A 19,151-nucleotide genomic window follows, 5' to 3' on the forward strand; every position below is an offset into this window, starting at 1 on the left:
TGTATATTACTCAGCTCTCAAGATGATTTAAGGACTTGTGGATTTTTCTATGAAAATTTCAAGAAACCTTGAAGAAAACATTCTCAAGGTTTCCTATGTCCCAAGACAATACTTGTTTTATTAGATCTTAAAATTTGTCAAATTCTGTTTCGAAAAAAACAAAAAACAAAAAAACCCACAACATTGCACCCTCAGGTGAAGCTAGCTGCAAACAAGATAAGAAAGGGTTCTTTAAGGCAACTTCTAGCTACATTTCTAGCTGATTTGATATAGTGTATCAGATAATCAGTTTCACAAGTTGTTTTCTGTTTAATTCAACATACATGTAATATGCTGTCATAAGGATCCTACAATTTGTTTGCCAACAGTTGCCAACATTCTTTAAGTCATTAATGATTATACCTAAATCACAGCACAGACTTCCCTATATAATCCTCTGCTCAATACAGCAGAGGAAAGATGCACACTGCAGTTAAATGCAGAAGAATGCAAACAGTACCTCTCCTTCTCTGTAAACCCTCAAGATCACCTGTCTTCTTAAGCTTCTTCTTGGCACTGACTAGTTGACTGCTGTCAAACAGATATGCTGCTGGGACACTGGAAGAGTGCTGGACTCCCTTCTCTTCACTCTGGCGTTTGACAAAGGTGCCGCTTTTCTCCAAGGATTTGGTGGTATCTTCCTTGGAGGGCAGAGGTGGAGGTGGAGGCAGAGGTGGTGGAGGCAAAGGGGGTGGAAGTGGTACTACACTAACAGTCTCTGTTTGTAGCTCAGTATTGATGAGTGGAGCAGGACTAACTTGAGGCAATTCAGACGTAACACTGCTGGGAGGTAACGAGATATCCTGAAGTTGTTCCAAGCTCGTGGATTCCTGCACTTGCAAAGGCTGAACTGCATTTTCCAATTCCACCTCTTCACTTTTCTCTTGGATTTGTATGGTTGCTGGCAAAGATTGAGGCTGATCTACAGAGGGCGCTGAGCTGGCTGCACATTTTCTTCTTGCATGAGCCAGTCGTAGTCTGGTTGATTTAAGTATTACTTGGCCAGGGTACCGCTGGAGTATAAAAGTTAATTACAGTTAGGTAAGTATATATAGAAGGTTATTTTAGATACTGAATACTTGTCATTAGAGCTCACTTTTCCAACCAGTAGAATTCAGCTATTGTTTTCATTCATTTTGCTCTACACATAAAACCAAAGCAAACATATGCATACCTTTATGCACATATAATCCATTTTTCTAATTTCAATTCTTAGTTAAGCCATAAATTATACACGACTGGTCTAGGGATACACAAGTTAGAATTAGGATTTCACTAAGTACATTCAGAAGTGTTTTTTTCTGAAAATTGATAATTCCTTCTTGCTTCTCTTCCCCGAAGCTGGTTAAAGCTCTCCCCACAAAAAAGTCCTCTCCAGCCTAAAACACTGACTTTAGATGTGAATCACACCATTCAAAAAGTTACCTTTAATAGATATCAAACATTCTGAAAATTTCCACTGTTTTTAAATTTAGTTCTTGAATTTATTTTATCAGTATGTCTTTTCAAATTTGATTCATCCATGGACATTTTTACACAAAAGTAAAAACTGATTCTGAAAGCAAGGTATAAAATATTTTTCAAAAATCCTGACATTGTGTCAGGTCATTATGAAGTGCTGGTTAACATAAGTAAATTTGCTTTAATTTACAGAATGCGTATTATTAAAAAACCTTGCAAAAAACAAGGATATCAAGAGCGTACTGCAGAGGAAGACAGTTTTCCAATAACTTTCTCATGTCTATTTTTATAGTCTACCAATTAATACAATCTTCATTTCAATGCATCTTAATCCCTCTCCTTGTTCTCTACCTTTTATGCAATCTTCTATTGATTACATGACACTAACATTGTAACGGAAAGGGACAGGTATTGACAGATGTTCTGAAGTCAGTGGTGGTGCAGCTTTATCAGATGGCAATGCTCCTTGCAGGAAATACCATTTGGATTATATTTCTAAGAAAGTCTGTTAAATGTCTTGCCACAATGTGTAGATGTAGAACAGAAGCTTATTATGGCACTGATAACATAACAATGAGAGAGATTTGCTACTACCAGTGCCGTAATTCATGGTAAATTTTCCAAAGAGTAATTAATTACACAGTAGAAGACATTAACAAATAGTATAGAAATAGTACAGTCTGGTCTGGGGAGGAGTGAAAATTCCTTTTGACAAAAAAAGAAAAAAAAAAGAAAAAGCATAAAAGTTGAACCAGTCTTCTGTTACCTGTTTAAATGTGCGAAGTCTGTCCAGTGTTTTCTGTCGTTCCTGACTAACCCAGGAGCTCTTTTTTTCCTCTTCATCTTGTAGCTGATCTCGCTTCTGAGAACATACATGGAAAACAAATGTTACATCTAAAGCTATGTTTAGAAAATATATGTTTAATCATATGTTTTAATCATAAAAATACTGCATTTAAATAACTCTTCTAATAATTGTAATGAATTATTTAATGTTCTATTTTTCAAATAAACATATTTGGGAAATTCAAAACTTTGCTATCCCCTCAAATAACAGAGCAGATTTGCTATTTTGTAACTGTGATGAAATGCAAGGCTTGGTAAAAAGATTTCAGTGTGGAACTGGAACACTGGGACCGGAAGTTTTTGCCTTGAAAGATTAGATAAAAAGCATATTTAACAAGAATATTAAACTAAAGTTTTGGATTTTATTATCTTGAAGTGACTCCTGAAGGAGTATTCTGGTAAGCGTAGCCTTTTCATAATATAAATTATGCAGCTGACTTCCTGGATAAATGTATCAGTGTTAAAAATGTAGAAGGATAACTGAGAATCATTTTTAATAATCTAACTGAAGTCTAAATTAAAAGGCTTTAGACTTCAACACATCTTTGTCAGTCATCTTTATTAAATACGGATATTACAACAGCATTAAAGACCTCGCCTATAGTTCAAATAGTCTTTAAAAAAGTCTGTTATGTACAACACAACAGTTGGACTAAGTAGCCTATTCTGTGTTACAAGAATACACAGAGAAATGTGGAGCAAGATTCAGAAATACGTCAGAAATTCTGCATGCAGTCTAACTCTAGCAGTAATCATTTAGACTGTGAATTTTTTTATTTGATTGGATTCAGTGTCATCCTAACAGAGCTATATGTTCTTCCTTACCAGCATAATATGAAATAGACATCTGATTTGATATTCTACTAATGAATGTATAACGAGCAATGCAAATTATCATCTAAATGCCTGCTGAACAGCAGAAAGCTCAAACTTACTAGCTGAACAGTGTGGTGCATTTTGTACTCCTCTTCACTCTGGTGATGCTGCTGGATCTTTTCATTATGCTTTGCAATACAAATCTCCTGTAGAGACACAAGATGATGTCTATAAAATGTGAATTTCAAATATCAGTGTTCAGTTTATACTGTAATATTTAGCAAACAGCACTAAGAATTGAAAAAATAGAAATTACAACCAAATGAAAAAAGTTGATTTATCTTACAGTCAAACTTTAAAATGTAAACAAAATCAAGAGAAACAAAGCCAAGCCCATTATTTTAAGCTTTCAAAAGAATACACAACTGCTGCTTGAAAAGTCTCTTCTACAGAATGAGTACATAAGTGGCAAGAAATGCTGATCAGTTAAATACTTCACAAAACTTTTGTGCAATGCCATGATTTGTGTAAATGGGTAATAACTAACTCTTGAATAAATCACGTATTTCTGTTTCTGGAATGAGGCAGCTTCCCATTTACAAGTGTGAGTTCATCTTTACATAAACAATTTGCAACCACAAACCATAATAACATTGGTAAATTTTACATACATACAAACAGGTTCATTACACCAAGTTAGTATCTATAATACATGGTTTAAAAGCAAGCATTGACACAGTATCACTGAATCACAGAGGCTGGGTGGGGCCTGCGGAGTTCAGTTAGTCTAATCCCCCTGCTAAGCTAAGTTTGCTAGAGCAGGTTACACAGGAAAGTGACCAGGGGTTTGAATACCTTCGGAGAATGAGACAGACCAATATAGGACATCAGGTAGTTGAGGTATCTAAAGCTGCCTGACTAAGGGGAGCCCAATGACAAGGCCTTCTTGTTACAAATGGCATTGCACTCAGGCTCTCATCCTGATGGGGGATTTCAACCACCCAGGTGTCTGCTGGGGAAACAGGACGATGGACTGCAGGCATTCCAGGAGACTCCTGAAGTGTGTGGAGGAAACTTCCTGACCCACGTGTTGGACAGACCAACCAGCAGTGAATGGACCAGGTGCTCATCAATGCAGATGAGCTCATTAAAGAGGTTAGGGCAGCAGGCACTTGGGCTGTAGTGACCATGGCCTGCCTGGTCAAGTTCACAACCTCAGGGATTATAGGCCTGGCAAAGAGCAGAGCCAGGACCTTGAACTTCACGAGAGAAAAATCCTGAATGTTTAACAAATTGTTCAATGTCAATGAGATCTGGAAACTGTTGTTAGTGACACAGGAACAGAACAGAGCAGGCAGTTCTCTTAGGAAAACTTTCTGAGACCACAAGAGTTCTCTGTATCCCAGCACAAGCAGTCAGGCAGAGGAGGTAGGAAATGGACATGGCTGAGCAAGAAACTGAGGGATAAGAAGGACATGTAAAGGAAGCAGAAATGGGTGGTTTGGGAGGAATACAAGGATGCTGTTCAGACGTGCAGAGATGGGATTAGAAAAGCCAAGATAGAACTAAACTTACAAAGGAGGATTTGGGGATCCTGGAAGATGAGAAGTTGGAATTATGCCAGCAGTGTGCTCTTGCAGCCCAGACAGGTCAACAGTATCCGGGACTGCACCAAAAAAGAGATGGCCAGCCAGGAGTGGGAGAAGACTGCCCCTCTCTACACTGCCCTCGTGAGACCCCACCTGCAGTGCTGCGTCCAGGCTTAGAGCCCCCAGCATAAAGCAGATGTGAAGCCCTTGGAGCAGGTCCAGAGGAGGCCACTAAGATGATCAGAGGGGTGCAGCACCTCTCCTACAAGGCTGAGGGCGCTGACCTTTTTCAGCTTGGACAAAAGGTCTCCCAAGAGACTTCATTGAGGCCATCCACTTACTGGAGGGGGAACTAAGACAAAAAGGAGATAGACTTTTCACAGAGTCTCCTTTTTACAAGGGGAATGGTTTTAAACTGAAAGAGGTGGAAATTCTTTACTCAGGGGCTGGTGAAGTACTGGCACAGGCTGCCCAGAGAAGCTATGAATGCCCAATCATCCCTGGAGGAGTTCAAGCCCAGGTGCAGTATGAACCCAGGCAGCCTGATCTCACAGAATCACAGAATTACAGAATTGTAGGGGTTGGAAGGGAGCTCCAGAGATCATTGAGTCCAACTCCCCTGCCAAAGCAGGTTCCCTACAGCAGGTCGCACAGGTAGGCATCCAGGCAGGTCTTGAACATCTCCAGAGAAGGAGACTCCACCACCTCCCTGGGCAGCCTGTTCCAGTGCTCCGTCACCTCACTGTAAAGAAGTTCTTGCACATGTTTGTGCGGAACTTCCTATGCTCCAGTTTCCGGCCATTTCCCCTTGTCCTGTCTCCACTCACCACTGAAAAGAGTCCGGCCTCGCCATTCTGCCCCCCACACCTTAGATACTTATAGACCTGGATTACTTATAGACCAGGTCCCCTCTCAGTCTTCTTTTCTCAAGGCTGAACAGACCCAGTTCACTCAGCCTTTCTTCATAGGGGAGATGCTCCAGGCCCTTCACCATCTTCATGACCCTCCGCTGGACTCTTTCCAAGAGATCCCTGTCTTTTTTGTACTGGGGAGCCCAGAACTGGACGCAGTACTCCAGGTGAGACCTCACCAGATCTGGTGGCTTGCAACCCTGTGAATGGCACTGTGGTTCAAACTAGATAATCTTTGAGGTCCCTTCTAACCTATGGCTTTCTATAATTCTGTGAAGATGATCACATTCTATTTCTTGGGGTTTTTTGCATGTTGGCAAGAATATTGAAAAATGATACAGTATTGAAAATTGAAAAAAGAACAGTACTTCAGTATGTAAACTACAGGAACATATTCTCATAACTCAGGCCTCACTTTCCCAAAATTTTTTGTTTAGCATCAATATTTCGATCTTTCTGAATAAGAGCAATAGTGAAACATATTTTAACCATGTAAAGAAAGAGGAAAAGGTGGACAAAAACATCCTTGGTGCTGATTTCATATTAATAAAGAAATGACCTACTTTAATATAATTAGTTCTGCATGACTTGAAATAATACCAAGAAAAACCCCACAACAACTAGGAGGGGCCGAAAACATGTCACAGCACAGTAGTAGAACTCTGAATCATCTTAATTACCAAAATGTTCTTAACAAAGAAAGGCTGCAATTTCATAAATGTGAGGTTCTACATGGACAAGATTAACCTTCCACAAGCAAAGGATGATGGAAAAAACAAAAGTGAGGTGGAAATATAAAAGAAAATGAACTGTATGATTATGGTGGATGACAAGTTGAACATAAATCAATAACCTCATACCCTTTTATAAAGGAAAAGATTATTCCAGCTATAAAGATTGTATGATTCTTAATTAGGAATACAGCCTGGCACATATGTGACATAATCCTTCATACTCTGGACTATTTAAAACTTTAGTGGGGGCATTATGATCAGTTAGAGAGCCATGCTTCATGAAAGATGCTAACCAACCATGCAAACTTCCGAAAGTATCTAGAGTACTGTTTTTTTAATCATCTGATCAATTTCTGCAGTTCTGTTCAAAAGACAGAAAAAGAGAACTGAATAACCATTTAACTTTTATCACTGGATAAGTTAATACATTCAAAACTAGTAATTTGTAATACAGTGAAAAGAAATCTGTATTAGTGTTGTACTTAGCTAGTTCCAATGAATTTTACTTTCATACTGAACGTCGCAGTTAAAAAATGATCTTCTCATTTAGAAAACTCAGTATGTGCAGAAAGCATATTTTAAGATTTCTATGTGGTTATGCCATTCGAACATAATAGTTATAATATTATGAAAGCATACCAATAAACTGACATTAACCGTTACTGCATACATCTGCTTAGGCATGGGCTGTGCTTTAACCTCACTGCTTGTGAAACAGTAAAAATCTCCTATTAAATGGACATAGCAGAATGTGAAGATTGGTAGATGAAAGTGTGCACTATAAGAATGGTCCAAATAACTTCAATCGGTTCCTTCTCTTAGCTGCTCAGGATAAGAAGCACTTTTACTGGATGTCAAACAATTCTATTCATTTCTCTGTTTCCCAAATAATTTTTCTAGACACCTTCTAGATTATCTTTATTACCATAACACTGCTAGAAATCTAGCTCTATAATAAAACAGACATTTGTTTCATACTATAACTTAATTAATACTACTGTGCAGCCAGCAGGGGGTAGACTGGGATAACAATAGACAGATCTTCCATGAACGATTCATAACACGCTTTAAAGAAACAAGAAAAATACTGAGTGCTTTTTCTTGTACAACTGTCACCAAGACAAAGGAACTTCAGGAGATGATTGCTTAATAAACGCAAATAGATTTTGTGTAAGGAAATGAGTACAGAGCTTATCTTCACATTAATAAAATATCAGAACAGTGAAATTGCACTGAGCTCAGTGAAACCAAAAATTTTAAAAATTCTGGCTCAATATTCAGAAGTACAACTGAATAAGGTCTCTAACAGATCTCTAGGAGAAGTTTCTAAGATGTCTTAAAAATATTTGACAGTCAAAAAAAATCAACTGCATAAATAAAGAAAATTTCTGAAAAAAAAAAATGACTACAGTCAAAGAAATTTTTATTTGCATGTTATTCTATACATAGTAATTGATTATCTGTTGCTATATTATCTCATTAACAGACAAGACCGGAACAACTTCCTCTGAAAAATAAAATCTGATGTCAAAGAACAATTTTCTGTGCTTCCTTAATCACTCATCACCATATATTGTTAATCATATAAAACACAAAATATAAAGATCCTAATTTAAAATGGGATCTCAGCTAGGACTTCTGTATATTTTGAGAATATACAAGAAGATGTGGAAACACTAAGAAGTATTACTTGTTAAACCCCAATTACTTAATACTTTTAACAAGTATTACATTGTTCTAAAAAAACTTTTATCTATTCATTAAATTATCCCATTATTAATGCATATTGATCTAAGTGTCAACTGTTAGGGAACAATGAACAAGTCATACTGGAAAAAGGAATGAATATATTTATCTACATTTGACATAGCACATTAAAATCTTTGCTGCATGAAAAACACTTTCAACACAATACTTCAACCACGAAACATTAAAAAATGAAACTGAGCCGATTAATTCATAATAGCAAACCTAGTTTTAGAAATTAAGAATGTATACTGGATTACATGTGTAGCTGCTTTCCCTTAAAAGGACAGAAGAGAAAAATAACTCATGAATCAGAAAACATCCCTGAAGATTTTCTTCTGCAAAATATAAATCAAGACATAAATCTGCTCTCTGTAAAATCATTCTAGAATCTCCACATGCAAGTGATTTGATAAGTGAATAGAAATTATTTTATTTGCTCTCTTCCCTGTCATTAAAGGGTTCTTTAAAGCCAAATTGAATTACCTTAAAATATCAATTTTATTATATATACTTGTTTGTCTAATTATATTTAAAAACAACTTTTAACATATAGTAAATATAATCCACAGAATTTCAGAGATGTGGAAGTTTAATTTAATATAATACAATCTTTCGAAATATAATTTTGAAGTTCTATTAAGTTTGCTAATGATGACAGAAATTTGCAATTTATTAGTACCTTTTTATTTCTGAGGTAGGCTTTCTTGGCTGAAATACGTCCACGCCTGGCTTCCAGCTGGCGGATTTTTTGCTGCAACTTCTGCAGCTCCTCTTTTTGTAAGTGTACAGATGATGCCGGATCTTCTTTTTCAAGCATTGCTTCCATACTTTCGTAGGTGTCATAATATACCACTTCATCTCTCTTCTCTGTTTTAAAAACGTCAGCAATAAAAAAAGTACAATCAACAGTGTTTTTGGTCAACAGTTTGCTTTGTTACAAGACAATGCCATCCTGTGTTGCAAGATTTAATGCATAAGAATACTACAGTCATTTCAGAAGATGATAAAAAAAAATGCAGAAGGTTAGATGGTTGTCATTCAGGTAAGCTCAAACATTAAAGAACAAATGTTACTGAAAATGTAGCACTTCTGACTGTAAACAAACTTGATCACAGTGCCCATGAATGCCTTTGGATCACTTAATACAAGGGACCTACACCGTACAATAATATCCCCTGGTCTACATTACAAAGTTCAGAACGTATAGATTCTTACTGAAATCTTTAAGCATGAGATTCTTCTGCCACAACCCACAAGGGAAGTTAGACAATACACTGCCAAAAAACCTCTCAGGATGTTTGTAGCCTTCCAGTCACTGTGCACAGTGGCAGCAGTGGGAAGCCTGTGCAATTATGTGATTCTATGATTCCTCCTTCATCAGCTACATCTTAGGAAGATCACGGATTCTGCCTACTTCTGCCCTTAGATAATATGGGAAAGAGGACAGGGTCTTCTTCAGAACACCATCAATTTCAAAAGTGGTTGTTAGTTCAATCATTTGTGCATAACGTCTCTGCTGCAACCAAAATTTTTATTACATAGTGTTGATATTGAGTCAGCAGGATATGGATACTATCAGAAAAAACAACAATAAATATCAGACCTATTCAAGTCTTTAGTGTAGTGCACAGTTTGTACAGAATTTCATCCAGACCTAAAGTTGTTAAATCATTAGAACCCACTTTGAAACAGTGAGTAAAAACAAGAACTATGGCTAAAACCTATTGTATTTCCATACACACTTATAAAATGGAAGAATTCACTTGCTTTAAAATGAGATTTCATTAAGAGTTAAGGATAGCTATTTACAAATAAAACCCTAACAGATGAGCTGCAAAACTGTCAAATGTACAAGACAGAAAACACAGAATCACAGAATATCCTGAATTGGAAAGGACCCACAAGAATCCAAATATAGCTTCACACAGAGACAACCCAAAATTTAAACCCTGTGCCTGAGAGAACTGTCCAAATGCCTCTTGAACTCTGGCAGCTTGGGGCTGCTGGGGAACCTATCCCAGAGGCTCTGGTAAAGAACCTTTTTCCTAATATCCATCCTGAAACTCTTTTGATGTCAATTCCCACTGAGGTCAACATGTTACATATTGTTTTACTGTTTGGAAAGAAGAAAAAAAGCAACACCCATCAAAAATCCCAAAACATTTATGTAAAAAAACATTAGAACTTCCAAAAATGTTATAACATCTGTTCAGGACTTAAACATTTTAATGACACAAATACTTAAAATAAAAGAATTTTTCACCTTCAGATACAAATCCATGTGATTTCCAACTGTTAACACCCTCTCATCCAAAACAGTAACCAGCTAACTCATTCTCTGGAGATGCCAATGCATCCACCACAAATCCATCTTATAAAGATATATAGCTAGTTTGTACAGATAGGGTAAGAATCTTTCTAAAATTCTAACATAATAAATTCACATTTTTTGAATGCTAGTATTTGATTAATGAAGGTAAAAGACTACTACTGCCATTTAAAGTAAGATGATATATTATTATTTAATAGTTTCCAAACCCAGTGTTGGATTTGCAAAAGAAAATGTTTATTTATTAAAGAGTATTCCATAAGTTTAAAAGAACAAAGGAAGCCAGAACAGTCAACTATTCAGTTGTTAGCGGAGTAAGGGACAGTTTGTATTTTTAGTTGATTTGTGGCTTTGTTTTTACTACGGATCAAGTTGAGAGGCTAAGTTTTGGGGCTTTTTTTGAGATCTCTAGACATAACATTTCTTAAAACTTGTAATGACCAATTATGTTTTAGAGGAGACTTAATCTCTGAAGGCCCTTTGGTTCTACTATCACTAAATGAAAGGATTTTGATGCAAACTTCTCATACAAATTTCTTCTCAATCTCCCATTCAAGTGTTTTCTTTCAATAAAATTAATCAGTACTCATTACTCAAGTACAAACCACAACACGTGTACAGCAACAAGAAGCTTTCCACGAAGTCACTTAAGTCACAGCCATTTAAGTCACTTAAAGAATTTTTCAATCCCTAGCTCCTACACATGCAGTTAACTCTGTTGCCATCACAAACCTGAAGGTAGGACATTCACAACAGTGAGAGGAATCTGTAGTACTCCATGTTTTTGCTTTCTCCAGAGGCAACTCAAAAGATTTAAATCCCTGCTCTTTCAAATGACTTTTCTAATCTAAAAAAAAAAAAAAGCCCTATACTCTGAACAATAAAACAGAGCTTATGTGAAGAAAAATATTAAGCATGAAAAGGTCCAAAGACACAACTAGATTCAAAAATGCTGTACAGTTTTCTTGTACCATTTCTTTAGTTTCTAAGTACACAATACCGTTTGGAAATAAGAGGCTTACACCACTGCTCTACACCAGTGAGACTGTGATAAAAGCCACTTCAAGATTTTCTGAAGAATTCTGTTTTACGGGAGTCACTTCGCAGGTTTTTATCCCATAAGACCAGCAATGCAAACATTTCTTCCTGCCTGAATTTAGTTTTTCTAAACTTTACACAGAACCTTATTTGCTCATTTTCAAACACAGACAATGAAAATCATATGAAAACTCCTGCATCTGTACTGCCTATGAACAAGTGTAAATTTAATTTAGAATATCCAGCTTGTCACATGGTAGAGAAACTGTTCTCATTTCATTCCCGCAGACTTTACTAGACCATTAAGAATAGAATTATCTCTTTTTTCAGATCATGTATTAAGTTTAAATGCATGAAGTACCTGATATCAGTCTTCTGATGCTTTCAAGTTGTGCTGTCAGCAGCAGCTCTTCATATTTCAAGATCTCAAACTGCACTTCATATAACTGAAGCTGCAGATCGTAATAATCAGCTTCTAACTGATCCAAGTGGGCTATGGCTTCTGTACCACCCTTCAGACTTTGCATCTAAATGGAAAGAGGGAACAGAAAAAAAGAATAAACATACACTTCCAGGACAAAGAAACTTAAAACTACGGATTTTATCATTACATCTAGATACAGCCTGGTATGCTAAATACAGCATGTTAAAATTGAATGCATCAAGAGGCTGGTTTTGATAAGCCACACACTATCAGGCACCTACAATACTTGACATTTTTTTCAGTATGGTACATTACTCCTGATGGCTAAAGTACAAAATTATACAGTAAGCAGCGTGAAATAACCCTATCACTCTTCCACCTGATTCTCACAAGAGATACGATGTCCTTATCTATAATCCAAAAAATGTAACGGCATCTAGAGAACTACCTCAAAATTACTGTAGTTGAAGTAGGGAAAAAAGTGAGAGGTGGCAGAATCAGGGAAAATTACATGTATGGATTTCTGATGAAGACAACTTTACTGAGAAGGTTATTTCAAAACTAAAAAAAAAAAAAAAAAAAAAAAAAAAAAAAAAAGGCTGAAGAGGTGGTTTTTTTTAATTATATTTCCTATCCCAACATTACAACATAAACATTCTTGAATACAGGCTTAACAAAGTAGAATATCTGCAGAGCCAAAGCCTTTTACATTATTTTTTTCAAAATATTTATTAAAAAAAACTTCAAATTTTTATTAGTACTGCAGCTTGGAAGAATCATAGAATCATAAAATGATGGAATCACAAGGCTGGAAACGACCTATAAGATCATCTAGTCCAACTGTCTCTTCATCACCATTGCCACCACAAGCACTAAACCATATCACACAGCACGTCGTCCAGATACCTCTTGAACACTGCCAGAGACAGCAACTCCACCACCTCCCTGGGCAGCCATTCCAGTGCCTGACCACTCTCTGAGAGAAAAATTTGTTCTTCCTTGTGTCTAATCTAAACCTCCTCTGGTACAACTTGCGGCCATTTCCCCTTGTTCTGCTCATTGCCTGGGAGAAGAGGCCAAACTCTTTTGCACCACAGCCTCCCTTCAGGAAGTTGTAGAATGCAGTGAGGTCTCCCCTGAGCCTCCTCTTCTCCAGACTGAACAATCCCAGCTCCCTCAGCCGCTCCTCACAAGATTTGTGCTCCAGACCCCTCACCAGTTTTGTTTCCAGTTTCTCTGGACACGTTCCAGGGCCTCAATGTCTTTCCTGTAGTGAGGGGCTCAAAACTGAATACAGTACTCAAGCTGAGCACAGGGGGATGATCACCTCCCTGCTCCTGCTGGCCACACCATTTCTAATGCAGGCCAGGATGCCATTGGCCCTCTTGGCCACCATGAAGAAGGGAAAAGCATCCAAAAAATTTAAGAAGATACGCAGGTATATGCCCTCAGAACATACGGAATCTTGTAGCAGCCTTGTTTCTGGAGCCTTTCAAAGGACAAAAAAAGAGTAAAGTTTTTGTATTTTTTTCAGTAATTAATTGTGGCTTCAGTCTGAAAAAGTGACACCAGAAACATCAAAAATGAACTTAGATCATTCTTCTTGACTTCAGGCAAGCATGCATTCAGCAGAACAATATTTAAATATTGTTGGTTATTTAAATAGTTAGCCAGCAGAAGTGCTAAGGTCAGAAACAAACTTTCTACCTTCTCAAAAATTAATCCCTTGCAGTTTCTCCCATACAGGAGAGGATGAAAGTAAATCTAACCCTTACTGAAGACTTGTGATCTATCTTTCTTACTGTTCTAATGGAAGGGGATCCAGTTACCATAGGACAGCAACTTCAACACTAAAGAGACATCTACCTAGAAAAAATAAAGGATCTATCCAACCAACCATACATTTTAGAGAAGATAAATGCTACCAGGTTTTTACACTTTGGTGGTCTCTTGAGGGATCAAGGCTGTCAATAACAGACAATAACACAGAAGAGTTTTCTAGGTTTAATCTATCATATATATTTAGACATAATTACACTAGATCAGAAACACCTCTGTACTAAATCAAACCAAAAAAGTATCTTATTGTTTCAGACAAAGGTTGTAAAAGCAAATATCCAGGAAGATGAAATGTAGCAGACAGTGCAGCAACACTTCCCTAAAACAGTTCAGCAGTCTCTCAGAGCTTACAGCTCCAGACTTCTTAAGCTGCCTTTTATGTTGAATACACTCCCCTGATTTTACTACGTGACTTTGTTCTATCCCCCTCTTTAATAGCGTGTAAGCTCTTAGCACTTGAATCATTATCCACTGACAGAGATTTCACAGCTTAATTAAACAGTGAGGAAACAACTCCCTAAATTATACTTTATTTTGCCTGAGATTAACAGATGGAAGAACTGTGAATCAACTCTTAGAATTTCTGTTCTTAAAATTTCTTTTACTAAATTATTTACTAAATGCATTTTTTTCCCCAGTTATCAGCCAGAAAGGATGAATAAGTCTTTAAGCGATTATCACAAATCTTACCATCAATAATGCATAGTTCCTATGTTTTAGTCCAGTGACACCACTGTGTCATGCTAAGGTGGTCTACTATTCTACATCCATCTCTCTACATCCAATTATTTTGTTTACCATTCTGGTAATAAAGATTGCAAGCTTTCAGGGCAAAACGACTATTTCTTCTGAATGTCCCAGCTCTTAATAGGAGCTAGCTTACAAGAGACACTCCTAGGTTTTGGCATGTTCAAAGGATTCTCTGTAATACGTTTTTATTTTTCAGCAAATTAACGCAATGTCATTCAACTTCTACCACAGAACACAAACTTCTACTACTTCTTAGAAGTCGTGCTTTGTCAGTGAACTGTGAAATTCACCCAAACTTTTCTTTAAAAAAAAAAGTCCACAAATTTTAAGCCCGCAAACATTGCAGACTGCACAGACACTAAGTATAAGTATCAGCTAATGAAGTTAAAGCAGCTCAAAGTTTCTTTCAGCTGTACAAGTATCTGCAATACAAAGGCCCAAGCGACAACAAAATCTTAGCCTTGCAAGCATGCATTAGAGACACTGCCACCTACTTGATCTATTTAAGGCCTTTGACATCACTATATTCAGTTTTCACATGAAACAGAAATGTAAAATGAACATCATTGTATGGTTCTCAGATATCTAAGCTATGTAAAAGTGCATAATAAAAAAAAAATTGAACCTTTCATTACAGTCATTTGTGAGTGTCTAACCAATGTCAATACCGTGGAGGAATACCAGGAACTTCAAAGTGAGAATCTGTTTACAGGAAATAAATATTTTGCAGCTGGACAAAGAACTAGAATTGAGGAGATTTTAGTTCAATTTCCTGATATGCCTCAACTGCTTGCATTCATTATAACAAATAACTCAATCTGTGTGGCCCTAATTGAAGTAACAGAGTTTCTTTGTTGTCTCATTCATACTAAATGAAGATCTTAATCAGGAACTTAGTTTTCCTAACATTTCTATGGCAGAATGTAGACTCAAACACAGATAGCATAATGAGGACATAATAGATTAAAACACAAAGACTCTGATAAGAACTCTTAGCACACTTTCTAAGATAACAAAATCTAAAAACATAACAATTTAAAAAATAGTCAAAGAAGAAATAGAGAAGTAATGATAATTAAATCTACCTTTCTACCATAACAGAATGCTTGCAGACAAATTAAAAAATAATTGTGGTGTCTTTAGCAAATTGCTCTCCATTGCTAACACATATATGGCTGCTAACAAAAAAAAAATGCTTTCTAGAAAGACTTTTTCAGGTTTTCTTGAATAAAGTCCTTAAATGATATTTTTATTTTTGAATGCCTGATGCATTCAACACAGGCAAAAGCAAAATAACAGTCATGAAATTCAATACATGCTTACATATTCGAAGTCATCGGAAGTAAATGTATCTTTTATTTAGGCTCACTGCACAAGAAAAATAAAGAACTTCTACAATTACAAACTACAAAAAAATTACAGAACTCAACCTGTAATTTATTGGAATATATTTTTATGAAAACATAACTAACCACTTACCATGGTGTTTAAAGTGAGTGTTTACAACTGTACTGTAACACTTCTAAGGAAAGAAAAAAGGAAATAAAAAAATACAAAACTAGTTACTGATTCCTACATGCGCAGGAAGAGACTTGTTGGTTTTTAAGTGTTTAGCCACACATCTCCATTTGCCCAAACTATTTCACATACTTACAGAATTACAAAGGATTCTCCCTGTGATTTAATGTTTCTGTTTACTGTCATGAGGACACGTCTTGGGAACCAGTCCACAAAAACAGACTCTGGTCTGCCTCAAAGGAAAGTTTTCATCATTCTTCTCAAACAAAATTAAGAATAACAGATGGAATTTACAGAGGTACTGAACAGGAAAATTAGAAGATCTAACTGTTATTTGGGTAGAGTTCTACTTTTGATAAAAGTACTGATAGCAATAATGCAAACAGTTTCAGCTGTTAAGTAAACCAGTAACAACTGGCCTAATTTAAACTCAATTCAGACTTCTAAAACACTGTTCAAATCCCAAGTATCTACATGTGCAAAGTTAAAGCCCATATGTAGCTCCTTCCACTGTATCTCGTCACTCTATACTTTCAGTTACCCAACTTCTGTATGTACAGCTTCACTAACTTATGAGAAGCTAAATTAAAATATTCAAGTCAGAACTTTATTAAAACTTAGAAGACACTACCTAAATCAAAGATATCATCACTGACATGGACTTCAAGGAGTTTTTGATGTGTAATTAGAGTAGTAATGAAACAGTCTGTGCACAAAAAAAACAAAAACTATTTCTGATCTACTATTTTTTGAGACTTTGTCAAAGAGAGGAAGAAATTAAAATGAAGTATTAAAAAGACAACTTTGTTCCTGAATTTCAACTGCTCACAACAGCTGTTTTACATTATTTTATCCACAAAATGACATACATGAAAATTCAAAAGGAACAAATAGCAGGACACCAGATATTCTTCCCTAAAATGACAATTCCAACTAAACTACTTTATAATTAATGTAATCTTTTAATGAGAAGTTTCACATGACTTTTGCTAGCTTGTTATACTTCAAAAATACATGTTTTGTCCAAACAAATGATTGAGTCTCCTAAATTGTACATACCTGGTACTGCTGGTAGGCAGATCACCTAACAGCTGTAGCCACCAGGCTTGAGGGCTGAAAAAACGTGCCTCACCAACTTGAGTAAAGAATTTCTACCTAACATCTAACCTACATCTCTCCTCTTTCAGTTTAAAGCCATCCCCGTGTAAAAAGGAGACTGTGTATAAAGTCTATATCATTCTGTTTCTTAATTCCCCTCAAGTAAGCGGATGACCTCGATGAAGTCTCTTGGGAGACCTTTTGTCCAAGCTGAAAAAGGTCAGCGCCCTCAGCCTTTCTTGTAGGAGAGGTGCTGCACCCCTCTGATCATCTTAGTGGCCTCCTCTGGACCTGCTCCAAGGGCTTCGCATCTGCTTTATGCTGGGGGCTCTAAGCCTGGACGCAGCACTGCAGGTGGGGTCTCACGAGGGCAGTGTAGAGAGGGGCAGTCTTCTCCCACTCCTGGCTGGCCACTCCGCTTTTGATGCAGCCCCAGATACCGTGGGCCTTCTGTGCTGCAAGTGCAGTGCTGGCTCATGTCCGCCTTTCGTTCACCAGGACCACCATGTCCTTCTCCCAGTTTGTACACTTATCCGGGATTACCCTGACCCAAGTGCAACACCTTGCACTTGCCCTTGCTGAACCTCATTAGGTTCTCATAGGCCCATTTTTTAAGCTTGTCCAGGTCAGTTTGGATAGCACCCCTTACTTCTATTGCATCAACTGCACCACTTAGCTTGATGTCACCAGCAAATTTGCTGAGGGTGTACTCAATCTTGCTGTCTACACTGTTGATAAAAATGCTGAACAGCACCAGTCCCAAGACAAACCCCTAGGGAACACCACTCACCACCAACCTCCATCTGAACCCATAGCCTCTGACCACAACTCCCTAGCTATAACCATCCAAATAGTTCTTCTTTCACCAAACAGGCTAATCTTCAAATCCATCTCTCTCCAATTTAGATGTAAGGATGTGGTGCATGACCATGCCAAATATTCCCAGAAACCATGCATCTTTTTGGCAATTCCATGGCTACATTCTATTAAATGAGCTTGCTAATTTGGAATTTACTTGTACTTTGCAATTTCATTCTGCTTCTGTTGCATCTAGCTAGGATTACCCCAGCTCTTCTACAGTGCCATTTCAATCATTTTCGTAACAAAAATGTCCCACCATACCATTTATGAATTCCACCTTTATTTTGACATACAAAAAAACCACAAAGATCCTCACTGTACTACAGCAACAAACGTACCGCGTGCTAATCCAACACATATCCCTTTCAACACAGTTGTTGCTGTCTGCAGCTTACACAGGCCTTACCAAGATCTGTGGGCTTTTTTGTCTGCTCAACTCCATCTTCTTGTACTAACAGTTTTTCACCAGGCTATTTGGAAAACCATGTCTTAACACTAAAATCAGAAGACCCTCTTCCTGCATAGATAATTATTCATTATTCTGAAGTACGGTATTATTCTTAAGTACTATGCACAGAGAAAATAGTTTTATTAAATGCAAAGGTAAGAAAGAAAAATTATTGGCATATCATGTTAGTTTGGAAAATGTAGTATCTTTCTGTATATCTAAGTGTAAAAAAAAACAAAAAAAATGTTTCATTTGCATACTAAATGAAAACTATGATAAGACTGCAACCCTTCTACCACACAGGATTCGAAGGCATATTTGTCACATCCAATTTTGCACAAAATCACTAAGGCCAGAAAGAATCTTTAAGATCATCTAGTCTAATCATTGACCCATCATCACCATGCCTACTAACCCATGTCCCTCAGTGCCACATCTACTCTTTGTTTGAAAATCTCCAGAGACAGTGACTCCAGAACCTCCCCCTGGGCAGCCTGTTCCAATTCATTGCCACTGTTTCTGAGAAGAATTTTTTCCTAATACCCAACCTCTGCACATTTAGAGCTATCCTATTCTCAAAGCAATAAAAAAGGCATTTCAGAACAGAAGATGGTCTTGATATCATTCCAATCACCTTATTTTAATCTTCAACCTTATTACACAAAATCCCAAAGCACCACAATGATGCACACCTGTCAGAT

At 37.0% G+C, this 19,151-nt stretch overlaps 1 protein-coding gene across 1 annotated transcript in view; it reads right to left on the reverse strand.

Moving 5' to 3' along the window:
* The window catches only part of JMY (junction mediating and regulatory protein, p53 cofactor), a 63,983-nt gene that overhangs the window by 11,219 nt on the left and 33,613 nt on the right, over positions 1–19,151 (reverse strand). The window contains exons 5-9 of the mRNA XM_048932398.1: positions 11,874–12,039; positions 8,825–9,012; positions 3,282–3,368; positions 2,267–2,362; positions 500–1,052 (exon numbers count right to left, since the gene is read on the reverse strand). Of these exons, the coding sequence (XP_048788355.1) occupies positions 500–1,052; positions 2,267–2,362; positions 3,282–3,368; positions 8,825–9,012; positions 11,874–12,039 (1,090 nt within the window). The remainder of the gene's footprint in view (positions 1–499; positions 1,053–2,266; positions 2,363–3,281; positions 3,369–8,824; positions 9,013–11,873; positions 12,040–19,151) is intronic.

Source organism: Lagopus muta, chromosome Z (assembly GCF_023343835.1).
Source record: "Lagopus muta isolate bLagMut1 chromosome Z, bLagMut1 primary, whole genome shotgun sequence".
Classification (NCBI taxonomy): Eukaryota; Metazoa; Chordata; class Aves; order Galliformes; family Phasianidae; genus Lagopus; species Lagopus muta.